Below are 27,986 nucleotides of genomic sequence, written 5' to 3'. Positions count from 1 at the left end.
CAGCTGCGGGGGAAGGAGGAGGAGCGGAGGAGGAGGAGGAGAAGGAGAAGAAAGCTACAACATGGCGGCTGCGTCCATTCCCACCAACCGGGCGCTGTGAGGAGCCAAGCGCCAGGAGCTGGAGCAGCTCTGCCTGTGCCAGGTCCTGGTTCCGGGGGTGCCCGCCCCGTCGCGGAAGTGGGGCTCGCACCCCTCCGCCGCGCGCGGCCATGGGGGTGCAGGGCTTCCAGGAGTTCGTGGAGAAGCGCTGCCCGGGGGCTGTGGTGCCCGTGGACCTGTTGAAGCTGGCGCGGGCCGTCGGGGGCCGGGGCGGCGGGGGCCCTGCCTACTGCGCCGCCTTCCACCCGCCCCCCGCCGGCTACCCGCACCCCGCCGGGCCCGCGCCGGGCCTGGGAGCCGTGGTCGGTGCCGGCCCCTACGGCCACCCGCAGCCCTCGCCCGGCTTGCCCGGCCCCGCCGCCCCGTGCCCCGCTCGGCTCCTGGTGGACGCAGATTCGGCCTTGCAGCGCCTCTACGGCGGCTACCAGACGGACTGGGTGTGCGGGGGCCAGTGGAATGCTATGGTGGGCTACCTGGCTGCCCTCTCGCAGGCCTGCCTCTACCAAGGCGGGCTGGAGCTGGCTGTCATCTTCAACGGAGGGCTCGGGAAGGAGAGGCTGCCTGAGTGGGGCAGGAAGGCGCAGGCGGAGAGACAGACAGCCCAGCTCATCGCTGGGCATGTGGGCAACAAGGGGACCCCGCCACCCCGGGCCTGGTTCCTTCCCCCGGCCTGCTTGGGGCACTGCGTCCGCTTGGCCATGATTCGATTCCGGGTCAAGGTAAGGCCCACACCACCATTCCAAACGCATCCCATCACATTTCGTAGAGTTCGGCTTCGGAAACGTTGACCATCTCTGTTGGTTCTTGCACTCCTTCACGCTCATTGTTTCCTGACTCCCATTTTAGTGGGCATTTTTGTTATATTTCGTTCATCTGTTGCCCATCATGGTTTTCCAGATTTCATTCTATCTCAAAATTCCTTGTCACTCAGCACCTGTTGCCTTCCCTGTCGAGCAGCTCCGGCACCTTTCCTTACAGTTAAGGCCCTCTACCTACTAATTTTGCAAAGGTGTTGCCCTCACCTTGTCTGCCACTGATATTTCTTATTGCCTACCTTTTATTTTGCCCTATGCGTTTTTAATTCTAATGTTTTCCTGGCAAAGTCAATATGTGAGTTGTAGTTCACCTGAGAGCCAAACATCAAGCAGTGGAGCATCCTTCTTGACATATAGCCTGGCCTTGCAAAAAAATAAAATAAAATCTGCAGAAGTTTCTAACTCTGGAAAACGTCTACTATGTTGTCCATCCAAGGGCATCTGTTTTCACTGGGCAGGGGTGGAGAACATGTGGCCTTCTAGATATTAATGGCTTTCATCTCCCATTAGCACCAGCCAGCGACATCTGGAGAGCCACAGTTTTCCTCACCCCTGATTTATGACATATTGGCAGCCTGAAATAATCAGTTTTCTACCTAGTTATAAAACCTCCACTGCTTGGTCAACTGGAAGTAATTCTTCCTTACCACAGGCACAGTTTTTACAAAGTTACCACAGGCTGCAATTATTCCTTAGCCCAAGTGACTGGCAGCTTATTAACCAAATTTGTGCTGTGTCTTTTCACGCTAGCCATCCATTATTCAATCCCGTTACATTCTGCCCCTTCTTCTTTATTCTATTTTTTAAGTACTTAAATTTTTGTAATCTCTCTTTAATTGATTCATTAATATTTTTGAAGCCAAGGTTTTTGGCATTAGATTTGTGTTTTGCTGAAAGAATAACATGACTAATTCTGGGCAGATCTTCTCAGTGTAACCATCTGTGCAATAAGAAATAATATCAAGAGTGTTTGTGTCACCTATTTAAGCCAAGCCTGGACAATTGTAGGATTGAAATTAGCAAAGTGTCATGGGTTGAGTTTTCTATGGCTATGAACTCTATACTGTTTACTTTTGCCAAGAAAACTAAAATTTGCTAGAAAAATGTGGACTGGACCAACACCTAAAGTTAGTATCTAGGACACAGTTGAATGTGCAGTTGCTTCTGTAGGCTTCTGGTATAAGAGCAAGGTGCGTACTACGCTTTGTACAAGAAAATGACATTCAACAGGATTAGAACCCACACCCTCATGCTCACACAGAAGTGCTCTAGTCTAAAGCATTATACTGCTAATCCAGATCAAAATATATCTGAATCATTTTGCCCTGTGAAGGGTGATTGTTTGCTCCCCATACCTAACAGTGGGCAAATGGCAGAAGTACATTAGATGAAGTAATGTAAGGCAATATAGGGTAGCCCCCGCCACCCCCCCCCATAGTAGGTAATGCAGACATGCTCAGGAAGAACAAGAATTGGTGAATCCCCTTACAGCATGCTATGATGCAGTGCTTCTTGTAGTCTTTGGTTCTGGCAACTGGAATTCAAATCTGAAATTGACCAAGAGAAGTCCCTGAGTTGCCCTGCCTGGACGTTGCACAGCATTTTGCATGATCCTTACAGGGTTAGGGGGCTGGTTGAAATGACAATCAAAAAGGTCTCTAGACAGATGTGTGCGAGAAAAACCAAGCGGTGGGAATAGAATTAAGGAGCAGCAGCAGCAGTGGGAAAAGTGGGTATGTGAGCTTGTCCCGTGTCAGCTGGTGTCACATAGTGGCTGTTAGTGTGAGGCCAGGACGTTCCATGTTCAAATCTCACTTCGGCCACAAACTTGCTATGTGGTCTCAGGCAAGCCACTGTTCTCTCAGCCTCCCATATGCTGACAATATACCTTACAGGGTTGGTGTCACGATTACTGATTACTAATGTCTGCAAAGCGATTTAAGAATGTAAAAGATGGACATTAGTTCAGGCTTCCTCAAACTCGGCCCTCCAGATGTTTTTTGAGACTACAATTCCCATCATCCCTGACCACTGGTCCTGCTAGCTAGGGATCATGGGAGTTGTAGGCCAAAAACATCTGGAGGGCCAAGGTTGAGGAAGCCTGCATTAGTTAGTCCCTTCCTCCCTCTGTCTGTCTGTCTCTCTTCTCTCTCACACACACCTTTCAAAGATGTGTGTAAAGCAAGTAAAGGCAAGCCCAAAGCTGTATATCCAATCATTGTGATTTCTAGGTCCCTGTTACCAGGGTTTTCCAAGTGTTGATCAACAGGTTCTTCACATTTGAGGATAGCCATTTGAGAATTCTAGAATAACTGCAGTATGCTCATGGTGAATTGGAACATGGTTATCTTCTAGGGTCATTTAAAAATGCAGTGCAATTTCTGTCATTCATGTGTGAGATATGAAATTGGTCACAGCGTTCAGTGTTGAACAAGCTGCCCATCTCCTGTGTAGAACCTGATGGGTTTGCTGGCCTTTTTAAAGACAAACATTAAAGACACTTACAAGAAGCACAAGCAACTCCTTGGCCAGTGTGAAAATAGGATGCAGACTAGATGGGCCTTTGGTATGATCCAACAAGACTGTTCTTATGGCGTGCTTGGAGCAACGTGTCTGGCTGCAGATGGAGAGTACTGGATTTCAGCTAAATTCCCTCAAATAGCTGCATGTAACCTCCTGAGGCCAAAGGTAAATTGGCAAGCAAAGGCTTGGAGATCAGCTGAAGTTGAATAAGCTTTGGAAACAGCTGACCTGAAACAGATGAGCTTTAAATACAGCCTCATTTAATAAATGATCAACCCATTTTTAAAAAGTGTGTTCTCAGCACCACTTTGAGTGCATTTGGAAAAGCAGTGTTACAATATGGGGCACACTCTTTTAATAAAGCCCTGTTGATTTCAGAGAGAGAATTGAATCTGCCCTTAAATCATTCCATTTGAAATAAGTGAGACATAAAACGTACTTTAAATCTAGATTGTATGTTGTTTAGGAGTGGAAAACAGTTGAACCCAACTAGGTTTTGGTATTAGTCTTGTGCAGTTATCTCTGCAGTGGCCATGATCCAAACAATTCCACATTAAGTCCCTTTGGATATATCCAAAGAAGCTTCTCAAAATGTTAGTTCCCATACCACAGGGCAGTTTTGAAAACTGAGGGAGATTTCAAAAGCAGATTATAATAATCCAGGTTGGTCGGCTGTTCCACCCTTGTGTCAGGGTGGGGAGCAGAGAAAAGAGGAATGGAAACCCGCTGGGTATGCCCAAGCCTGGGCTAGTATAGAAGGAGCTCTTTGCATGCTGACCTGTGTATTTCTGTATATTGTGGGCTGGATGGATTGAAGGGAACCGAAGCCTCAAATCAGAGCAAAAGTTCTTAATAGTTTGCCGCTGAGCATTCCATTCCATTTTCCCTGTTCATCTTTGCTAAGAGGTCTTGGGTTTTGCGCTAAAGAAATCCCAGTCTCTCGCAGTTCAGAATCAGTGCTTCAAGTCCATTACGATTTGAAGCCTGTGTGTCTAAATTTTGCTCTGTTGCACGAAACCATTTTGTTTTCAATACTGTGTGTCATGGGAGAGCAGGGAGTGAGGCTCTTAAAATGGTTGGAAGCAGTAAGTGTGTGGATATAAAGCAAGAGAGACATGTGGAAGGATGGGGATTCATACACAGTGTAGTATGGCAACTTTCTGCTGGATTCTATACTGAGATACCGTGTCACTTGTAGGCATTTAGCAGAAATAGCCCTTCATGCTTTTAAGGTTCTCTTCCTGTAAAAAAGAGAGAGAGGGAAGGAGAGATCTAGGAATTTGCTCCCCCCGCCCCCAAGAAAAAACTAGAGGGCTGTATACTGGAGCAGAGGCCATGTTCTGTGCTGTCTTATCATGATTGTGGCTTTAATCTCTTAAACTAAGATTTGAGTTACAAGAAATAACTTTTTTGTTCATTTTTGGAATGTCATTTGGCTTTCAGTGAGTGTGTTACCTTAGGAGTGCAGTCTTTTCGAAGTGTGGATGGGTGGTCCTGAAACAGTGTTAGAACCTCAGGTATATCAGCTAATCACCAAATGGCACCTTAAACCGAGGTTATGGTTGCCACAACGCAATGTCTATGCATCTCTTTTTAAATGAAGTTTGTTATGATTATTTGCTTCATTTCTATACAGTTCTATATTTTAAAGAAAAAAATATCATAGCAGTTTACGACACATTAAAACAGCAAATAAAAGAATCCAGAATATACAAATTTAAGCTTCAAGGAAAATATTTCAGATCCTTCTCTAAGGGACATTTGATTTTCCCCATATTTATTTACCTTACTAATTTATACAGCTGCCCCATAGCAGAAATACTCTAGGAAGCCAGGGTGGTGTAGTGGTTAGAGTGTCAGACCAGGACTCAAATCTTGAAGCTCACTGGGTGACCATGGGCCAGTCACAGCCTCTTAACCGACATTGTAGGGTCATTGTAGGAATTGAGGAGGGGAGTGAACCATGGAGAAAAAGGTGGGGTATAAATGCAATAAATAAGCTCTTCTGCTTACCTGCTTAAGAAAGTTGGAGGGGCAGCCAGATGGAGATGTCGGTCGCCAACCTGGCACTCAGAGATCTCCATGTGGTCACAATTGGACTTGCTCCACACCTGGCGCCTGGTGAAGTTCTAACACTGTCCTGAAATTATTGTGTCTTATTGTTGGCTTGTGTGGGGACAGATTGTGATGATGCTAGATGTTGGTAACCTACAGATAAAATGCATATCAGTATGTTGGTACTTGCTATTTTTCTGGTGATTGCTATGGCTCTTGGTGTTTCTCAGGGCAATGAACCTATAAGAAGCTCTTGGATGAAGTAAAACAATCAGCAGGAATACCAGCATTCTGTATTTACTGGGTGGGTGGGCATGAAATCATTCAATGCAGGAAACAGGAAAGGACACAAATAAAAATAATAACTGACAGATGTTTGAGAGGCGGCAGGAGAAACGAGACACACTTGGATTTCTGATCCAATGAAGTTAAATTTCCAAAATTGCAGGTGGGAGAAGGCAGCCAACTTTGCTGAATCAGCCTGATGTCTATGTAGTCTAGCAATCAGCCTAGTCTTTGGGAGCACACAGCTGATGGCTTGCTCCTGGTATTCAGTAGGTTTTATGCCTCTGAATATCAAAGGTATTTATCTATCATGGATGTGAGTATGGATGGTCATATTCCCCATGAATTTGACAAAAAAATAGTTTATACAAGCTAATTGAGCTAGTGAACCATCACTGTGTCTTGTAGGAACGAATTCCATCATTTTATCCATTAACCCTCCCTAGCAGATACTTCTGCATCAACTTCAGGAGGCCCTTTTTATGTTTTTCAGGGACAGGATCTTTAAGCCTTAGGGGTTTGCAAAATGTTCTTCTGAAAGGGCTAAAGATTTCAGCTAAAGGACTAACGATCACTAAGGAAATGCTAGTGGCCGCCATTTATAGCAAGAGTAATGTCTTGCTTCCCATTAAATGTCAAATAATTTATTTATTTTGGGGTTGGGGCAGGGGAACAAAGCCTTAAGATTACAGTGACAGGACTCAGTCCCTTAAATGTTCAATAGTTGGATAATAGGGTGGTCAACAAACCCCCAGGATCTGCCTTTATATTGTTTTTTTAAATCCTGATTTGAAAGATAAACAGCCTAGTTCTTGCTGCTTTGCCATTAATCACCTTTGGTTTTTAAGAGTTTCTGTCTTGCTTCCAGTTTGTTTTCCTTGGTTTCTTTCTCACACTAAAATAGCTTTCCAGCCTCTGTCCCCTCTTGAGAAATATGTAGGGAATCACAGTAAACCATTAACTGTATAGGTTACGGGTGCCAACCATTTTGGGCCTCTGGGCACATTTGGAGTGAGTGCTGTGGGTGCCATGCCCTCTGATAACTTCTCTTCTCCACCCTCACACCACCAGGACTGAGCGATAGAAGTGCACACACCTCACTTTCCCAAGGGGTCTAGGTAAAAGTCAGATCTGGGACTGTGAGTCCTGAGAAGCACATAGAGCTGAAAAGGGAAGTGACAAAGAACATCGCTCTTCCAGCTTCCCCCTTCAGCCCTGTGTACTTTCCAAGTAAGAAACAGGTAACCACCCTCACCACCTCATGACCAAAGGGGGAAGGGAACAGAAAAACTCAGAAATTCATGGATGCCAGATGGCACCTGCAAGCAGCATAGTAGTGATCTCTGGTGTATATAATGTCTTTTTCTTGAGAAACAAGGAAGGAAGGAAGGCTGTTGACCCACTTGATATGCGATAAAACCTGTAGTGTGGGATATCTCTTGAAAATTGTCAACACCTAAATCTAGTGTACATGTAATATTTTACAACCTCCTAATCATGATTAAGCGATAGGAACCTCCTTCCTCCCCACTCCCTTTCCCCTTCTAATTCTCCTCCTTCCTCTTTAGTGTTATATTTGCCCTGAGTTTATCACAGACCACGGTTAACTTTAACCAGAGTTTGCAGAACAGCATGAAACACATGATGTCTAGACACCTTGTTCTGATGACATTTTTGATATTCACATGCCATACCTTTCAGCTTCCAAAGGGAAGTGAGCCGCTTTCCTGCATATATAAGCAGATGGAGTCTGTGGAGGAATTGTCCTGAAGTGAATTCAGTACTGGGTGGGCTTAACACGAAAGCACGAAAGAGCTTTTCTGCCGTGTGCCTTTTTACTCAGCCTCGTCCCTTCTTTTCTGCAGGTGTTCCAGAGCCTGGAGGATCATCATCAGGAAGTGGTATCCTTCTTCCGGGAGAACGGTTTCCATGGGCTCATTGCCCATGACTCCGAGTATGCCCTCTGCAACATACCCTCCTATTATAGCTCCCATGCCCTCAAACTGAGCTGGAATGGCAAGAACCTCACCACCAACCAGTTCCTGATGCAAGAAGTGGCCAAGCAGCTGGGCCTCAAGCTAAGCAGCTTTCCCATCTTCGCTGCCTTGCTCGGTATGTTGAAAATGGATTGGCTGAGTGAGTGAAGGTTTCAGAGGCTTAGGTCCAATTCCCTGCTTGGGCAAAAAGCACACTAGGCAGCCATGAGCAAGATGCTCTCCCTTGGCCTAACTCACCTCCCACAGTTGTTGTGAAGGCTGTAAAAAGAGTGAAACATAAAATCAGCAGGAGTAGGCAGTGGCACACTTCAGCAGCATATATTTCAGTGCCTTGACTTTAAAACGAGGGGTACAAGTACTCAAAAAATTGTGTTAGTTAAATGTTTCACACACAGTCTTTTTTCTGCCTAACTATAGCATTCCCAGGGTGTCTCTGAGCAAAGCCACGATCCAGCTTAATTTTACAGATGGAATGTCTGGTATCTTTCGGGCTAATGAGAGACCCAGGAAGGGCTGTCAGATCACAGGTGCTAAATTCATTTTCACACTCCCAACTTCCCCCCAACTTCAGTGTTTGGTTCTACTCCAGCTGGGAGTGTCTGATCTGGGGGAAAGAAAAAGAGGGTTAGGAAGTGTCCAAATACTGGCGAAGGGCTGCTGTGTATTTATTTATCTAATTATTATATTTATATCTCACCTTTCCTCCAAGGAGTTCAAGGTGGGACACATGGTTCTTCACCGCCACCCTTAATTATCTTCACCACAACCCTGTGAGGTAGGTTAGGCTAAGAGACTGATTGGCCCAAGGTCACCATTCATGGCTGAGTGGGGTCCTAGTGCAACACGCTAAATCACTACACTGCACTAGTATTGGCAGGAACTAGAAAGAATCCAGAAGGTTGTCTGAACATAGGAAGCTGCCTTCTGCTATATCGGATCTGTGCAGAGTTAGACCATCCCCTTAGTATTGTCTGCTCTGACTGGCAGCAGCTCTCCTGGATACGATATTTTTAACTGGGATGGCATTACCTCTGGGCTACAGCCCCATGCCAATGTGTGTCTTTTCAATATGAGAAAGAAGAGGAACGTGCAGTGAAGATGAGAGAGAACTTAAATTCTGTTCAGGACATGAGTACTTAATATTTCCTCAGGGAAAAGGTTTGAGTGAGGATGGGAGCATCTGGAAAGTGGTTCTGTAAGTGATCCACCATACCTATGACCTCAGAAAACTTTAGGAGACGCCTTGGTCAAGGCCATAAGAACAGTCCCTATGAGTCCAGCTGAACACTATACTGGCAGAAGTCTAGAACGTGGATGGAAGCCAAATGTGCTTGCAATTTCTGGGTCATTGCTGGCACAAGAAGCTTCCACAGAGAGAAATTGAATGTGGACAGAGAATTCAAGTTGCTCCTCTCAGAATTGGGTATTGATAACTCCAGACACGCTCTCCTTAGGAACTTCCGCCACCTTGGTTGGGCTTGGATTCAATTTGTGCTTTGTTTCAGCTGGAGGAACGTGTGCAAATTAAGTAGCTCCATGCAAATGTATATAACTTCTGTACTAGAATGTGGATATGTGTGTGTTGTGTGCAGGAGAGTCTTTAGCATCACACTATACTTAATGTATGGGACGCAGGTGGCTCTGTGGTTTAAACCACAGTGCCGCTTGGACTTGCCGCTTGGAAGGTTGGTGGTTTGAGGCCCCGCAACGGGGTGGGCTCCTGTTGTTCGGTCCCAGCTCCTGCCAACCTAGCAGTTCGAAAGCATGCAGTGCAAGTAGATAAATAGGTACCACTCTGGCGGGAAGGTAAACAGCGTTTCCGTGCAACCCCAGAGCCTTTCGCGACTGGACTTAAATGTCAGGGATCCCTTTATCTTTACCTTTATACTTAATGTGCTTAAACCTTAACACTAGCAGGTTCAGTCCAGTGAGACCTGTTTCTGCATACCTGTGTTTTACCTATTGGAAAGGCAGAGAAATAAATTGGATGGGGGGGGCAGAGGGTTTGAAACCTCTTGTTTGTTGGCAGCTGTTCAGTTATTATCCCCTTTTTGCTCCCAGGGAACCACATCCTTCCAGATGAAGATTTGGCTGCCTTCCATTGGAGCCTTCTTGGACCAGACCACCCACTAGCTTCACTCAAGGTAGTGCCATCATCCCCTTGTCCTGTCTTGAGGGCAGCAAGGCAGGAAACCCTTTGGGGAATGAACTGGTGCAGTGGTGTCTTAAGTGGAAAAGACTGTGAGGTGGATTGGAACTAGCACTCCAAAATCTTTTGTCCACAACTCTTGGGAGACATGATTGTTTCTGAAGAGCGGCGGGAGAGGCAGTGCTTTCAAAACCAGTTCTGGGAAAGGGTGGCTCTGATGTTTAGAGTGGTGGTGCTGAGGATAGCTTCTACTTGAACTCCGTATGACATTTGTCCTTCAGACAAGTGGGAGAAATGCAGTTTGGACCAAGGCTAATAAAAACTAAGATTTCTGTCCCTAGCTCTGGAAGAGGGGTGGAGCATGTGGGGGCTGGTAGTTCTCCTGATGTTGAACTCCATCTCCCATCAGCCCCAGCATAGCCGGTGGTCAGACATGATGGAATTTGTAGTTCAGCAACTTCTGTTTAGAGATATAATGGAATTAGGCTAGGTTTAGAAAAAAAGAGTCACAGCATGACTCTTGGGGGGGGGGTCAGGGTGCATTTTTTCAGCATCTTTTTTGTTGTTTAGTTTTTTTGTTTTTAAACTACTGCCACAGCTTCATATAGCTGGAGGACTTTTGATGGATCTAGCCACACAACAAGAAGAGGAAATTTATGATGAACCTCTGGCATGGGTTACTCTCCTGTTCTCTGCCAATGTCACGCTCCATGCTGGCTGCTGTAAAGGAGATAAGATCAGTACATGCTTTATGCCCTAGGCAGTCATATTTGTCAGGTGTATGCCAGTGTTTGATTTGTGTTGTAAGCATCTTTATTTGTGTGAAAAGGTATGTCTTCTAGCCCCACAAGGGTTCTCAAGGGGGCTTAGGAAGCAGTTATAATAATGCCATACAAAACCTACATTGGAATTAGAGCATTTTAAATCGATACAACAGCCAAGATAAAACAAAGTACATTGGTGATGCTTGCCCAAACGACTAGGTAAACAGAAAGGTATTGGGAAGTGAAAGGGGCATAAGGAGGGTACCATGCCCCTTAAGGTGATGGGGGCACACCCAGAGAAGGGTCTCCCCTGATGGTTTGAGAAAATGAGTACCTCCCAAGTAACTTGGCAAACACATATGAAGAGGAGATAATATGACTTCAGACATGCAGTGGGTATATGGCAGGGGTCTGTAGCCGATTTGCAGCTTCCCTGGTATATGCTCACTTCATATCCCTTCATGTTTAGAGATTCCAGCAATCTTCCTTCATATTCCTTTTCTGTAGCAAATGCCAAATGATATGTTGTATCCCCAACAAACATGATTGTTATGTGAATCTGATCTGGTGTCAAAGTCAGTGATGCGCAGAGGATCCTGCTTTGGGATAAGGCAGTTGAACCAGGTGAGCTTCTGTCACTAGCAAGAGCTGCATAATAGGGTGGAGCCATTTCAGGATCTCGGAGCACCATGCTTCTGCGCTAGGGATCAGCAGCTGGGAGGCCCCAGGGCCAAATTTGGTCCCTGAAAGGTACAAGCCATGTATCTTCCTACGGCACCCCATTGCAAGTCCAGAGAAGAAAGAGACATGTAGAAAGGGTCTGCGGCAGTAGGGCTTCCTGTTCATCCACCTGGTGCGTGTGGGGACTGTCCCCAAAATAGCCCTCTGGTAGAAGTTGTTGCTTACCAGGCCTGTAGAGCACAGAGATGTTGCCTTGCTGTTTGCCTTTGCCAGGGATTTTAAGTGCTTTGTGTGCTGGTTCTAGGTGCGCGCCCATCAGCTGGTCCTGCCACCCTGTGATGTGGTCATCAAGGCTGTGTCCGAGTATGTCAGCTCCATCAAAAATCCCTCCAACTTGGATGTGATAGGGAGAGATGTCTTCAAGCACTCCCAGGTGAGACAGAGCCTGTGGTGCCGGGCTGAATTTCCACCTATCATCGCAGCTGCTGTGAAAGTTGCAGGCAGCGGAGAGGTTTGGGATAAAGGGATCCGCAGAAGGAAAAGAGGCTTATTTATGGGGACTGCTAAAATGAGGGTTAGATCCTGGGTTCCCGTTTCAGCGCTTCCGCAGTCCACAGCAGCTGGTTGGTTCATAGTGGCCTGTGCCTCCAACCCCATAGCAATAGCAGATCACATACCATTATAGCCCTCTGTGCTGGTCGGTAGGATTTTCACACCGAATGCCATTGCGACCTGCAATTGGCCGCACTCCTCTCCCCGCCCCTGTCACTTTCTTTTCCTCTGGTTCCTCCCCAGTCCAGGACCGAAGATAAAATTGAGCGTTTCAAGAAGGCTGTAGAATACTATTCCGTGGCCACGAAGGCACCTCCTACCCCAGTGGGCCAGTCCCCGTATGTTCGTGAGTATCCAGGCGGCGCTGGTCAACCTCACCTCTCTCTCAGCCGTGTTTTCTCCCGCTGTCCAAGAAGGTGAGGCCCTGCCTGATACCCTATGGCGCCCTCCGCTGGGAGAGATCAAGTCTGCACTTTTCTCTAGAGTTGCCACCTCCTGGCCCAAAGAGGGCTTGGGTGCCTTTCATTAGCCACGTGGCTGGAAGAAGTTTGGATTGGCTTTCCCAGTGGCCATGCATTACAGGGAGCCAGAAACTCCACCTTTTGAACTTCTCTGTGTCACGGTCTGCTAAAGGCACTGGAGCACCTTTCCAGGCCAGGTGCTGGTAATCTCATTGAGCCATTCACACATTCTGCCCTCCTACAAAACTACTATTAACAGCCGTTCCTCATTGTCCACAGTTGTGTGTTAAAGTTACATAGCAAGAGTGCATTCTCAGGATCTCTTAACGAGGCACAGCTAATCTGGGTTAAGTGCCTCTGAATATGCATACTTGTTTAAGGATATAGGTGCCTTGATGGACTTTAAATTCCCCTAGTCCAGCATCTTTTGCAAGAATCTCAATAATCAGAGGAAATATGGAATCTGTTGAAAATTGAACAATGGTTTGCCAGTGAACTGCAGTCTACTATTTACCTTTTGCTGGACAAGAGAACTGGTATATCAATCAGCACCCCCTCCTTTCTTTTTTTGGTCTGGAGTGACTTTTCAGACAAAATTCCTCCAGGATTTCTGGACCAAAGTATGTGTCCTCATTCTGCATTGAACACCACCCTCTTCTCAGGAGATTTACGCAAATCTTTGAGAGCTACTTTCCTAAACCATGCTGCCATGTGCAGGGGTTCCAGCATGGCAGAGTACCATAAGGTTGGCCAAAGGTACAAAGTCACAGTCACCAGCTTGGGAAAGACATAAATGACTTTCCTTCATAAACAAAAATATGACTCCCCCTGCTCACACCTGCTTTTTGAAATGTTCATCAACCACATCCTAGTTTAACCAACTTGTACATTAGCAGGTATCCACACTCAGTCTTTTTAATGGTCCTGGCAGGGGTGTGCTGGGAAAATGGAGATTCCTGTATTTTAACAAGGTGACAATTCTGTGTTTCAGTTCCAGCTTTTGGGCCCAACCACTTTGGAGGGGCAGCACCTATGAACCGCAATCCAATGGTACCGCTCCCTTCTGGGAAGGCTGTGGTAAGTCCCCAGACTTGTTTTAGGCAGATGTTCAACTTTTCTTGATAATTTTGTTCATTACTGTGTTCAAGATAGACAGGTCAGTGGCTGTGCCTCCTTATTGCTCATTGGGTTATTGAGGGGAGACTGTTGCTTGTTGGAAGCCAAGCCTATAACAAGCTTATTTTGTATTTCAGTGGAGAGTGAGGCAGTTGAATTCTGGATTGAATTCTGGATTGTGCTACCTCAGGCAGCAAGGGGTGTGTCATTTTTAAAAATGCTCTCTTATGCAAAAAGCCACATACGTATAACAGACCAGCACATAAAAAAGAGGCTTGTGATAAACATATTCCTCTAGTTCACAGCATTCAAAAACATGACACCCTCTCCCTCCTGCACTCAGACTGTACAGTCTGGAATTTTACCACAGTCTGTCTCATTCTTCATAAAGTATAAATCTGCTGACCAAGGCCAAATTCTATGTTTGCAAAGGGTAGGTCTGCACCTGCAATTCATTCATATGCAGGTGCTCGTGCGAGCATTTGATCCCTTTTCAAGGAGAGCTATAAAACTGTACCATGAGAATGATCCCCTCTTGTTACCACTGCCTCCTTTTAAATCTGTTGCATTGCATCTTCTGCCAAGCCAGGGCTGTGCACATTCCATGAGTCTGTGATACCATATGGAGTGTGGCATCTGACGCATGTTATCATCATAGGCATCTCAGCGTTTAAAAAAATAAAACTCTTGTTTCTAACTCTTATAATTGCTTGAGCTAAAGATGTGGACAGTACATGATCCATCTATTTCTGACTGCCAGCCACTGTCCAGGGTTTCATGCAGAGGTCTCTCTCATCACTTGTTCTTTGAGCCCATTTTGTACTGCAGATCCTGGGGATCAGAGACTGCCTGCAAAGCATGTTCTCTGCTGCTAAGCTGTGGCCCTTCTCCAGCTTTGCTCAGGTAGCCCCAATGACAATCTGTCAACCCTTTTCCCCCCTTTGCTTCCATCTCCAGTTTGCACCTCAGATGGGGCCAAAGATGCAGTACCATCCGCCTTCCACTCATGGCGGTGTTGCCGCCTCCTCGTCTTTCCTTCCCGGCCCTGGCTCCAGTTTTCTCTTCTCTCCACATGGCCTGGTGGATGCAGCCCCTTTCCACGAGGACCCTGCTCTGAAGGGCGGACACTTCAACAACTGGCCTGTTTCATATGACAACTGCCCCGCCAAGTTCCCCAACCACCACCTGAGTTCCAAGCCCTCCCCATCGTCTGGGCCTGGGTCTTCGCCCTCCTCCTCCTCCGATGGAGAAGAGCACAACGGAACCAGTTCCAAGTGAGTGGGGACCTAGCGGCATTCTGAGATCTGCAGGACAGACGGGGCTGGCAGCTCTGGATGTATGGAAGAAGGTGGATTGGAGGGGCCCATGACCGCTGTTCATGTGTCTGGGAAAGTGCACAGCATTGAGCAGGGCTGGTGGAACCAGGAGGATTCCTCAGTTTTGATCTCATGGTGTGGTGGGGTGGGGGAAGAAGCTAGATAGAAGGGCCAGGTCCTGGCTTTGCTGCTTGCTACGGGGTGTGAGACTGCTAGCGTATCCCTTTCCTCTCACTGCTGCAGCCACGTCTCTGAATCCGGACCTCGCAAGTCTGGCTGGGAGGATCCTGGGGCTGAGAAGAGGATGACTCAGGGCTGGGGGCAGCCACCTGGGGGCACTGGCAACTCGGAGAGGAGCCTGAGTGGGCCTGAGGCTCACATTCCTTCGCTGCTCTCCATGGCGACTCGCAACCACATGGACATCACCACCCCGCCCCTGCCCACTGTTGCCCCCGAGGTGCTTCGGGTGGCTGAGCACCGGCACCGGCGAGGGCTTATGTACCCATTCATCTACCATGTCCTAACAAAGGTGAGGTGGGGCAGTGGATCTTTTGAGTTATTTTAACTGGCTCTCTGTGGGGTGGCCTGGAGGGCGGCACAGGGGCTGAGAGCCAGCAGTCCTGGACCCTCAGTTTCCAACCCTCCATTCCAGGGTGAAATCAAGATCCCAGTGTGCATTGAAGACGAGTGCAACACCGAGCTGCCGCCAGCAGCTGTCCTTTTCCGGGCTGCGCGGCAACATGTCTATGGTGTCCTCTTCAGTGTGGCTGAGACCCAGAGGCGGATGGAACGGCTGGCTGTGCGCAAGCGTATCCCTGTGAAAAGTAGGTGATCCCTTCTTCAGCCTGTGGTTGCTTTACTGTTCCAGTGTTGTGTTTGTAAAAGTGGAAGGTGGGCCTCCCAGAGGTATCCTGGGCACTTTTTGGAATATGGAGATTCATTGGCAGCAAGGGGCTTTTTTTATTGCCCATTGTGTTGAACTGCGGTACAGGTTGGCTTTGACTTGCGGTACATGCCTGCTGAATAGATTCGGTCGTCACTGATAGGCAGCATCCTGGTTTCCTGTATCTGTCCTCCAGGTGGGCTGGCTCCAAATGGTGTTTCTCCTGATCATGTGAGCTTGGGGAAGTGCCTTCTGTGTCTCCTTACAGAAACAGTGTGCAAGTGTTTTATCCTCGCAGTCAGATGGGCCCTGCTCTTTCCTCCATAGCTCCTCCTGTTATCGTCAAGGAATGGTCGGCGTACAAGGGGAAATCCCCACAGACTCCAGAATTGGTATCGGCCCTTGCTTTTCGAGAGTGGACGTGTCCCAACCTCAAGAAGCTGTGGCTGGGCAAAGCAGTGGAGGACAAGAACCGACGCATGAGAGCCTTCTTGGCCTGTATGAAATCTGACACCCCCGGCATGCTCAATCCCGCCAATGTCCCAACACACCTGCTGCTTATGTGCTGTGTGCTACGGTGAGTGGGGCAGGTCTGGGTATGTTAAGTGGGACTGCTCAGGAAAGAGGGCTCCTGAGACAGGATGGGTGGAATGAATGGCACAGCAGGATTTGGAAGAATTGTGGCTCTGTGCACGGGTGGGTGGAGCGCCAGTTACATCGTCTCCTGACTTGAGGCTTAAAACCTACTCTAGTAACTGAAAGTACATTTTATTTACTCATTTTGAGTTTCCAAGAAAATACAAGCTGTTACAAATTAAGGGGTGATATGATAGCCATGTTCAAATATATAAAAGGAAGTCACATAGAGGAGGGAGAAAGGTTGTTTTCTGCTGCTCCAGAGAAGCGGACACGGAGCAATGGATCCAAACTACAAGAAAGAAGATTCCACCTAAACATTAGGAAGAACTTCCTGACAGTAAGAGCTGTTTGACAGTGGAATTTGCTGCCAAGGAGTGTGGTGGAGTCTCCTTCTTTGGAGGTCTTTAAGCAGAGGCTTGACAACCATATGTCAGGAGTGCTCTGATGGTGTTTCCTGCTTGGCAGGGGGTTGGACTCGATGGCCCTTGTGGTCTCTTCCAACTCTATGATTCTATGAAATACAAGAAAATACCTATCTAGCTAGCTATTAATGTTGAGTTCCTGTTAAAATGCTTGTAACCTTCTCCTGCAATAAAGTTAAATAGAAAAAGAAGCTGGGCCGTGTCCCTTGTGTCTCCTTTCCTCCCCAGTATGTGGTGGAGTAACTCTTTTGATTTATAAATTATGTCATATTTTTCATTTTTTTTAAGATACATGATACAATGGCCTGGGGGTCGGATCCTGCATAGACATGAGTTGGACGCCTTCCTGGCCCAGGCTGTGTCTGCTCAGCTATATGAGCCAGATCAGCTTCAAGAACTGAAGGTAAGGTTGAGTTTGGATTTGATTTTTGCAATCTTTATACCCTTAGGGCAGGAGTGGGGAATCTAGGATAAGGTTACCAGACGTCCCTGTTTCCTGGGAAGAGTCCCTAGATTTACAAATCTGTCCCCATACAAAACCCATTGAAGTTGAAAAGTGTCCCCGGATTCATTGGAAAAAATCTGGTAACCTTAATCTAGGAACCCTCTCAGATGTTGCTGGACTACAGTTCCCATAACCCCTGACTATGAGCGAGTCAAATTGCATTTGGAGGGCATTGATTCCCCATCTCTGTTGCAGGGAATCTGGAAGGCAGCTCAGTGGATTAGAGCTCGTGGGCTAAAGAAGGGGAACCTTTCTTGTCCATGAGAGGCAAAACCTTCCTGCAAATCATGCATTTTTTGCAGATGCACTCCCATTGTCAATGCTTCCTTGCTGCCTTTCACTCACCCATCCCATCCCATCCCATCTCCTCTCATACTGCTGCTGTTCCTGCTAACCCAAAACTTCTAATTTTCCAAAACCTGAAATTTCAGACTCCTGTCTTGTCTCTGATGGCAGATGATACAATGGGTGGAATTCAGTATTGTGCTAGGACAAAACATTCTGTCTGCGCAAGTATTTCAGCCCTTCTCCCTCCCTCTTTCCTCCCTGCAAGGTGTTTTGGATGTTCTCTTGATGCCTCCCCCACAAGTCAGTTTTGGGACTCATGCAGGGGGTGGGGGGAAGCCCCATTGTGCAAGTGGAAGTCCTTGCATGGGGCTTCTGCTGACAAGGTTTGTTAGACTGGAATTCACCTATGTTTGGGCTGTTCTGCTCCAGACTGCAGGTGAGAGATCATATATTCCTTGTACATAGAGAATGTGCATGCAGGCTTGTTGGTGGTGGTTGAGGGAGGGGTCTAATCTAATATCTTGGCTTTCTTACTGGTATTCTAGTTTTCTGTGTACAGGGAACCTTTTCTGTGCATGAACATTCCATCATGAGAGCCCTGGTTACAGAGGGGCCATCCACAAATGGGTTTACTACCACTTCCTGTTGCTTATGACAACAAGACCTAAAACTTGTGATGTACATAAAGTCATCCTGCATGTATGACATTGGATTGCATAGACCTTTAAGCAGAGGAATTTGATGTAGAGCAGTAGTGAAAGAAATCCGTGGCATAGTGTTTAGAGGTGTAACCGGAGGGCCACTGCGATCTTTAAAAGTAGTCTGAGGCAGGGACTTCTGGTTGGAACTATGGCAAAGTGAGATAACGTCTGCTAGCGCTACACTAGCAGAGATGAGAGGTGGTGAGGGGATAAATCTGGCTACCTAACTCCCCTTGGGACTAAGGGACGTTGAAGAGCACGGCCTCAGATATTCTGAAGAAGACATTCATTGTCGTACTGAGGGAAAGATAAATCTCTGTGGAGGTGAAATATGTCTACAGCGAGGTGAATGTATTGGTTTGAGCGCTGCATAATCGCTCTTAAACTAGAGCTTAAAGTTTGCACCCTCCTTATCTTAATTATTATTAGTAGGACTGGAAAGAAAGGAATATAAATTGGATTCTGTATTTGTCAATTAATAACACACAGAGGGGAAAGACTGCAGACAGTTAAAAGCAATAACAGATAACAGGCAGAAAGCCTTTTCAAGAAGATCTAAACAATTTACTGCCTGGAAATATTGGAGCTCAAAATTGCTTATAATTTATTTTTTGCGTCTTTTGTAAACCCTTGTTTCCGTGTGCTGAGTTGATGGAAAATGAAAGTGGGAATTGCTGTCTGCGTCACAAAACACAGGGAAGCGAAGACAGCGTAATATATCATGCTGACACTAAAGACATCACTGATCCTTAAACTCATGCAAAGGCACAGCTAATAGACTTAAGAAATAGATTACAGGAGATGGTTAAGGAGATTGGGATACAGATAAGACGAATGGGAGGTGTAGGATCTGCAGTCGGCGAACAGAGGGGCCATTTTTGTCTAAATGTGAAAAAAATACCAGATGGAACTGAGGAGACAGATTTATGGCTGCCAGAAAGGTGGGAGCTGATGACGGAATCTGCTGTAAAGTTGGAAATTTACTGACCACAAAAACAGCTGATGACAGCTCAAAGCATAGTTTTTTATACTGAATGCGCTTTCAAAGCTGTGTCTGATGAGATGTGGAAAAACAAATACGCAAACAGAAAAGGAGATGGGGGGAAAGAAAAGAATGAAAAATGATTTAATGAAGATTTAACCGGCAAACAAAGATGAATTACTACATTACTGAGAAAGGTTGGAACCCCTGAGGAGAAACTCACCACGAGGAACTAGGGAAAAATACACATATTGGACACTTGAAGATAACAATGCATAAATGAAGAGCTACATTATACTTCCTGAGTGAGAAAAGATGTCTGGGTGTCTGGGAAGAAAATTTGAGATCTAGCAGATCCCATCTAGCAGAATGGGGAAAACTGGATATTTCTGGAGTGTAAATGCTACATATTTTGAGTAATCGAAAATACAAATAATTGGCAGATAGAGAAACGGAAGCCTTCCCCCCCTTTCATCCCCCCCTTTACTCTGTTTTCTTTATGATTGCTTATTTTTTATAGTTTATTTTTCTTTTGATTTCTTAAATGAAGATACATACAGAGAGGTGATAGGAGAGGGTCTTTTCCAGGGTGTGGGACTGAGGAAGAGGTAAGCTCTCCCAGGTGACAGCTGAGAAGACTCTTCCTTATATGGGGATTGAATTTTATGAGCGAGGGCTATATACATATAATTTGGTGTTTTATTATTATTACTATTACTGGTGTTAATGTTTCCTATCTGTTCTTTTTCTCTCTCTTTCTTTTCTTCTTCTTCCCTCTCTCCTCTATTTCTTGTCTTAGATACTATTTTATTGTATCGTGAAAACTTTAATAAAAATCTTTGGAGAAATAAAAGTTGCCTGAAGCAGTAGAACCAGCCCTCCTTTTGTTAAGGAAAGAGGTGCTGGGGCTCAGGTCTGCTTGAGAGCCAGAAATTTTAATATAATTTTTATTAACAGGCCAATCAAATAACATTATTTCCAAATCACATTCGTTCCAAATTATGCAGCCAGATTTTTAAATTTTGTTGGGGATGCCCATACTCCAAGCTCCGGAAGGGGGTCCAAACATCACTTATATTGCTGCTTTAATTAGACAGTTCTATCCAGTTCTGTCCAGATAGTCTCTTTATTACTTTCTTCCATCTTCTTGTTGTTATCATATATTCCTTTCTTTGCGATCTCTGATAATCTTCACAAGCGGGTTGGAAACAAACATCCTCTGTGTGGGTTTTACACTCTCCAAAAACCATATCTCATAGGGACAGACACCATTCCACACCTCCTTAAAGAATTTATCCTTGGTCTGTCCATTAATTTTCCTAGGCTTGCCAAGTATATCCGAGGGCTCTGCCAGCTTTAGATCACATTCCATTCATCATTCACATTCTGATGATCCTGGTCCTCCTCCCCCCGTCTTTCTTAGACAAGCCTGTCTTAGCAAGACGCCATTTAAAACTGCGTCATAAAATTTTCCTCCGTTCTCTGATATTTACCAGTCCTCTCTTCAATCAATAATTCACTCCACACAGCTCTTGAGTTCCTGCTTGTGATTAATAAAATGCAACGATTCGTCTTTCTGGGGTGGAGGGTTATTAATACTCATATAAGGAAAAGAAAAGAAAAGTTTTTTCCTCCACCCCCCTTCCTTTTCATTCCAAACATACCAGTCTCTTAATGGTGGTTCATTCACTTGATTTATTTGTCCCTCCTGTCGCTCCGGTCACAGAGATGCATTAATCAGCAGTCTTAACTCCTGAACTTCGCTTGATGTATGTGCTTCAGCTTCTTTCCAATTATATTTTCGAGCTGAAGCAAACCAGAGTGCGATTGGAGAAAGCGTCTGGAAGAGCCGACTTCACCGAGGGCTTGTGCTACACCCCCTTCTTTCGATTCCAGGGGTGCATTATGGACACCGCTGGCAAGGCAGTCCCCCCCCCATCTCCTTGGGGGGTCGGGAAGGCTGCATACTTCCCATAGCAGCCTCTTAATTACCTCGTGTGGGTCGGAGAGATGTTATTGTCGGCCATCTTCCAATGCGCCACCTGGTGCCCCCCCCCCAAGACCCCTGCTTCTTAATATATTAAATATGGAGGGAGGGGACAGGTTGCAGGTACTCCCTGGGAACGAAGGACACGTCATACATACCTGGAGGTATTTGCATCTATTATTTTTTTGTTCCATTAAAAACGGGGCTGGTCCAGCAAGGGATAGGTAGAAAAGCTAAGAGAAGAGAGGGTGGGAGTACGATACCCACATGAGCCGTGACTCCAGAGCGCATTGCCCAGTGTAGAGCCACTAAAAGTTTGGCGCACAGGGAACATCTGGCAGAGAGAGGTCTGCCCTGATGAGAGATGGGAAGATTTGGTGGAACAGGCCTGAGCCCTAACAAATTTTGGTATGGGGTATTTGCGTCCGGTTCCTGCTTCTGGCCCATTATGTAGTACAGTGGTGCCTCGCAAGACGAAATTAATTCGTTCTGCGAGTTTTTTCGTTCTACGAGTTTTTTCGTCTTGCGAAGCACCACTGTGTATTGACGGTTTCCCATAGGAATGCATTGGCGGTTAAAAAAAAAGGCGCAAGACGTTTCATCTTGCAAAGCAAGCCCATAGGGAAATCCGTCTTGCAAAGCAACTCAGAAAACGAAAAACTCTTTCGTCTTGTGAGTTTTTCGTCTTCCGAGGCATTCGTCTTGCGAGGTACCACTGTAGATTAATCTCTCCAGGGCTGGTGAGAGCAGGGACCTCTAAAAGACACTTTTAACCATGGGTAGGCAAACTAAGGCCCGGGGGCCGGATCTGGCCCAATCACCTTCTAAATCCGGGCCATGGATGGTCTGGGAATCAGCATGTTTTTACACGAGTAGAATGTGTGCTTTTATTTTAAATGCATCTCTGGGTTATTTGTGGGGCATAGGAATATGTTCATTATTTTTTTTCAAAATATAGTCCGGCCCCCCACAAGGTCTGAGGGACAGCGGACCAGCTCCCTGCTGAAAAAGTTTGCTGACCTCTGCTTTTGACGGATATGCTCTCTTTTTAACCCTGTGCTATTCATACGAGTAGGTCTGACTTGGTTGACTTTGGAGGTAAAAAATGAAAGCCCTGTGCTGTGTCTCAGGCTTCCATCTGATACTTATCATCATCATCACCATCATTATCATTTTCCTGTGCTAAGCCTCATTGTTGCTCTCTCCTGCATTACAAATACAGGCTTGTGGGTAACTCACTCAGTTACTAAGGTCTCCGTGACAAAGTGGGGGACTGTTACTAAACTGAGCTCCTTGATGGCTGAAGGTATGTTGCTTCCATTGCAGATTGAGAAGCTGGATCCCCGGGGAGTTCAGCTGGCTGCCCTGTTTATGAGTGGAGTGGACACAGCCCTTTTCGCCAATGATGCATGTGGGCAGCCCGTCCCTTGGGAACATTGCTGCCCATGGATCTACTTTGACGGGAAGCTTTTCCAGAGCAAGCTAATCAAAGCCACATGGGAAAAGGCACCCCTGATAGACCTGTGCGATGGACAGGTAAGGGTTAGCACTCCTAGAAGGAAGTGGCTGCTGATCCTGCTGCTGACTTCCTGAGTTGCCGCTTTGCCCTTGATTCAGTGCCACATCTAGTTGTTCCTGTGCGTTCTACACATGCTCACCTCATAGTTGTAGGTGAAACTAAGAGTGTTATCAAAAGTTCTCTGGCTGCTGCTGTCTAATGCCTTTACTTACTCTCCCCCCCCCCCCACCGCAGCACCCACCCACCAGCAGTATTCAGCAGCTGAATGTGCTTTTTTTGTGTATTGTTAAGCTGCAGGCACAAAGCTAATGAGAAACTGCCACTCTGCCTGGCCTGCTGCCATGACCAAGCCTCTGAGCAAACTGGTATCTGGCTTCAATCTATTATCTGCAGAACATACTTAATTACTTCATACTGAATAGAATACACCACAAGGCTCTCAATCTTGTTAGGCATTTTTACATCCTACTGATTACAGTGGGGGCGTCAAAGTGCTTAACTTCGACCGGATCACATTCTCTATCGTCTGTTCAAATAATTGTCGATGCATCACATAATATGTGCCCTTGGACCCTTCTTCCCCATATGATACCCAGGGCAAACTGCCCTAACTGGCCCATCCTAGTTACACTCCATGACCTTGATATTGTTTTACTGGAGGGATACAGCGGTGGGAAGTGCCTGGCACTTTTATAATACCAGCAAACTCTGGTTCAGTTATTTTTTTGTCTCCCTCCTACTCCTCCTTGATCCACAGAATGAACAGGTGTCCAAGGTAGAGAAGATGAGGCAGAGCATCCTGGAAGGCATCAACTTCAACCGCCAGGCTCCGCCTCCCCTGCTCCCACCTCCACCCTTTGTATCTTCCATGGCCCCATCCTTTTACCCTATGCCTCTCTATCCTCGCCCCATTGGTTCTGTTCAGCCTTCAGCCCCTGGGAGGACCAGAGGCTTCACAGGTAAGTTGCTGTGCTTCCAGTTGCCTCTGTTACGTGTTTGCTTCATATGATATATAGCCTGCTTCTCTCTAGCAAATAGTGAGCCAGCCACTGGGAGTTACATCATATCCTATTTGCCCTGGCAGGAAGCTCTTGATCTAATTTGCACAAACTTCCTCCTGCAGGCTCCCCCCTCCCACTTATTAATGTTTGGGATAGGGGTGGGTTTCTTTTCTTTTTAGGCAAGCTGTTCCCCACCTGCAGTCTAAAGTAGTACAGCCCCAGAAACAGTTTTGCTTCCTTGCCTGCCCTCCGTCTGTGCAGTGAGCTCTGTTGAGTTTGCAGTCGGGCCATTTCTTTCCAACTCTCATGCTTTGACCTTGAGCTGTGGGTGCAGGTGATCAAATTAGGGTGCAAACCAGTCTACTCTGCTTAGTTGCTTACTGATTCTTCCCTTTTCCTAGGTCTTCACCCTATCCCGCCACAAGGAGGCAAATTGGAGATTGCTGGCATGGTGGTGGGCCAGTGGGCTGGAAGCAAGCCGTCCCGTGGGCAGGGTTCCTTCGGCATGCAAGTGGTATCCGTTGGAGGCCCAGGGAAAGGGTAGGTGCCACTAGACGAGTCACCTTGGCTTCGTATAGCCTTGGTTGTCAGGAAAGGGTGTTGTTTCCCTTTGTCCCCTGCTGTTTTATGAGATTTGGAGCTCCTAGTGAGGAGTGGGGAGCCTGGCCCCTGGATTCTGCACCTTTCTGTGGAAAGGGAAGACGAGTCTCAACAGTTTGGGAAAAGAACGAGAAGACCAGTAAATCGGGATTGAGTGGGGAGAATCCAGAGCAAGTTGAAAGATCTTAAAATCAATTAAAGATTAAAGCTGAATGAATCTGCCTTTTAAACAAATTAATTGTTTCATCAATTAGATTTTAACAGATACCTTTTGCGATAAAAGGCTATATAACCAATTTGAGATTTAGGATCCTAAGCTAACCAATTTAATAACTTACTACTTTAGATGGAGAACATTATAAAATGACTCATTTCCATTCGTAAAAACCTTTCTTTCCTGTTGCAGCCGTGGTCGTGATAACTCTGGAAAAACCCCCAAAGGAAACAAGAAAGTGAGCAAGCAAGTATGTGTCTCTGCCTCCCCTGTTGTTCCCTGTGCAGTGTCCAAACCCGTTTTTATGTCACTGGTGGATCCTCTTTTCCCTTTTCTTCTAAAAGTATCTGCCAACTTGCTGCCAAGGGATACCACTGCAACAGTCCACACTCTGGGTACTCTTCATGTCAGCCGCTTTGAGGCACACTTTGGAAGAAATAAAAATGGATGCTGCTAAATAGAGCTCTTGGAGGTCCATCCCCACCTTGGGAGAACCAAGAATCCTCCTTTCTTCGGCCTGCTTATTTTCAGCTCCTTTTGCTTCTAGGGGTGGCCGAGTTTTCCATCCATAAAATGAGGGTGGTATTTTAGCCCATCACCAGCAAAAGAAGCCTTTCAGTATAAAGAATAGCAGGTTGCAATTCACCTGTCTATTGAATGGTTCCTAGGTGGAAAAGAGCTAACTGGGTATGAGAAATAAGAGAACTGTTTCTCTCCTTGAACTTCATGTCTTGCACCTTTTGGGGGGGTGACATTTATTATGTTTGATTTTGCTACAGAATTTCCCCCCTATGTTTAGTTCAAGGTATTCCGTTCCACTTTTGCTTTGTTTTATTTGGCACCTGTTATTATATTTCATATTATATTTATTATGTTATTATATGTCATATTATATTGCAAGTAGATAAATAGGTACCGCTCCGGCGGGAAGGTAAACGGCGTTTCCGTGCGCTGCTCTGGTTCGCCAGAAGCGGCTTAGTTATGCTGGCCACATGACCCAGAAGCTGTATGCCAGCTCCCTTGGCCAATAAAGCGAGATGAGCGCCGCAACCCCAGAGTTGGCCACGACTGGACCTAACAGTCAGGGGTCCCTTTACCTTTACCTTCATTATCTTGCATCTTTTGAGATGGAAAAAACTCCTCACGATTGGGCAGTGTGATGCAGGTGGACGAGTGGCTCTGAGGTTAAAAGAGTTCACCTCGTGGACTGGTTTGGAAAGCAGTATGGGCTCTCTGTGTCATGCTGAATGCAAGGCAAAGGATTTTGATAGAAGCAGCCTTCTGTCCCCATCTCAGAAGTACAGTGGTGCCTCGCAAGACGAAAAGAATCCGTTCCACGAGTCTCTTTGTCTAGCGGTTTTTTTGTCTTGCGAAGCAACCCTCTTAGCGGATTAGCGCTATTAGCGGTTTAGCGGCTATTAAAGGCTTAAGGGATTAGCGGATTAGCTGCTAAAAGGCTATTAGTGGTTTAGCGGCTTAGAAAAAGGGGGTGGGGAGCGAAAAATAATTGCAAGAATCGCAAGACATTTTCGTCTTGCGAAGCAAGCCCATAGAGAAATTCGTCCTGCGAAGCGCATTGAAAAACGGAAAACCCTTTCGTCTAGCGGGTTTTCCGTCTTGCGAGGCATTCGTCTTGCGGGGCACCACTGTATCTGCATCTTTAGGTTGGATCTCTCTAGTCAATATCCCAGGACCTGGGTGTTCTACTTAGTTTTTCCAACTCCAGCCCCCGCTAAAGACCTCCTCTTGTACTTGCCAGGGCTCTGCAGAAGGAACTGCCAAGACACCAGAGTTCAACAACAACAACAATGGTGGCAACAGCAGTAGCAGCAGCAGCAGCCGTCCTCAGTCCCAGGTGAACGGGAACGGGGGCACCACGCCCACGGTGGGCGAGGACCCAGGGGCTGGAGCCTGCCCCTCAGCCACATCACCTTGTGCCTTAGCCAGAGACGCTGACTCGTGCAATAACAACAGCCCGTTCTTCGGGACGCTGAGCGGGGATCCTGAACGGTGCCCGGAGAACAAGCTTTCCTTCCCAGCTCTGCAGAAAGAGGAGTGAATGGAAGCCGCCGCGGGTCCGATTGGCGGGCAGTGGGGCGGTGGAGAGAAGTGTCATGGCGTTGCAAACTAGTGGGGCTGGGGGGGAGGATACACCACTTCTGCAAATCCCCAGAATGGAAACATTTGAGCTGGTGAGAATGGTTAAGTGGTGGGGAGTCCAGGAGCAGAGCCCTCTTGACAACTCGCATTTGGAGGGTTTGTGTCATGGGTGCTTCTTCTTCCCTGTGAGTAGCAGATGCAGCCCTGGAGGGTGGAGTGGAGTGACATGGGATGGCTTGGGGCTCTTGTCCCACCTTGGGTGACCACATAGGCGCTTTTTGCTCTCTGCCCCTTGAATTTGCCATTGTGCCAATCGGATCCCAAAGGGCGGCATTTTTTGTTTCTTTTTAAATTTTTTATTTGAATTTGTTTTGATTTTTTTTTTAATTTTATAGGGGGGGGGTTGTTTTTAGGGTGCAAGATTTATGGTAATGCTGGATTTGGGGAATGGGATATTTTTTAAAGGAGAAAAAGCCGGCAAGGTTTTATTTTAAAATGGGGCAGATTTTTCCTGCCTGCCTTGTTAATTTCTTGCCAGCTCCCCCACCAGCAGGCCAAACAGCAGTGTTGCTTGGGCGGGGGGGATGGTGGCAAACAGCATGGAGCGAAGTTTTATTTTGGGGGGGGGGGGTGTAGGAAAAGACAATGATTTTTAAGAGAGAGAGAGAGAGCAGCACAGCTACTGCACCTTATACTCCCAGGTGTGTATAGCAGTCAGCTTGTGCTTTTTATTATATATAAGAGAGAGAAAGAGAGAGATTATATTTATATATAACGTGAATAGAGCTATATATAAATATGAATGCGGCAAGCCCGGAAAGGGTGAAAACGTTCCCGGGAGACAACTTGCGTTCCGAAATGCGCTATGCGTTTTTTGTGAATTAAAGGACCTGTGTCCCCAGTGGCCGGCGGTTGGCCCTGCTAACAGGGCTGCTGGGGCAGATGAAGCAGGCCTCCTGATATCAGACAGAAAACTTCTTTCAAGCGGACGAGCACTTACCGTTACAATTCCAGGACTGTGAGCAAACGAATAGGGCTGGGGCTGTCAAGGGGTTTGGGGCTAAGGGTGGATCGTCACCCTGTTGCCATGGGGCGGGTGGTGGGGAGGCTGGAAGTCAGAAGTATCAAACCGACCCAGAGCCTTGGGGGGCAAGAGAGGGAGGGGTAACCCAGGAGAACATAAAGCAGTTCAAGTGATATACTGTTCTATAGGCTGAGTTGTGTGCACCCTGCAGCTTCAGCAAACAATCTGGAAATCAGTGCAGGGCTTGGCGTTCTCAAATCACAGCTTTTGGTTTCAAAGCAACAACTATCTTTTTTTTAAAACAAAAC

General features: G+C 46.6%; 1 protein-coding gene across 1 annotated transcript; it reads left to right on the top strand.

Annotated features, from left to right (window-relative positions):
- Positions 1 to 6: 6 nt before the first annotated feature.
- FAM120C (family with sequence similarity 120 member C) lies at positions 7 to 27,986 on the top strand. Its single transcript, XM_083419555.1, has 16 exons — positions 7 to 818; positions 7,643 to 7,889; positions 9,836 to 9,918; positions 11,673 to 11,801; positions 12,164 to 12,266; positions 13,373 to 13,458; positions 14,455 to 14,771; positions 15,057 to 15,342; positions 15,466 to 15,637; positions 16,024 to 16,273; positions 17,046 to 17,160; positions 22,547 to 22,756; positions 23,497 to 23,698; positions 24,142 to 24,280; positions 24,747 to 24,804; positions 26,314 to 27,986. Exons 1-16 carry the CDS (start codon positions 210 to 212, stop codon positions 26,611 to 26,613), a joined length of 3,306 nt encoding a protein of 1,101 aa, XP_083275681.1. The 5' UTR covers positions 7 to 209; the 3' UTR covers positions 26,614 to 27,986.

The sequence above is a fragment of the Podarcis tiliguerta genome (assembly GCF_965153285.1).
Source record: "Podarcis tiliguerta genome assembly, chromosome: 17".
NCBI lineage: Eukaryota > Metazoa > Chordata > Lepidosauria > Squamata > Lacertidae > Podarcis > Podarcis tiliguerta.
The sequence above is the reverse complement of the archived record's forward strand: the minus strand, read 5'-3'. Positions and strand labels throughout refer to the sequence as shown.

Bases quoted from the DNA above. Each gene is read 5' to 3' on its own strand.
- FAM120C (XM_083419555.1), top strand. From the start codon at position 210: ATGGGGGTGCAGGGCTTCCAGGAGTTCGTGGAGAAGCGCTGCCCGGGG. The intron at 819-7,642 runs GTAAGGCCCACA...TCTTTTCTGCAG, and splicing joins TGATTCGATTCCGGGTCAAG to GTGTTCCAGAGCCTGGAGGA. The intron at 9,919-11,672 runs GTAGTGCCATCA...TGCTGGTTCTAG, and splicing joins ACCCACTAGCTTCACTCAAG to GTGCGCGCCCATCAGCTGGT.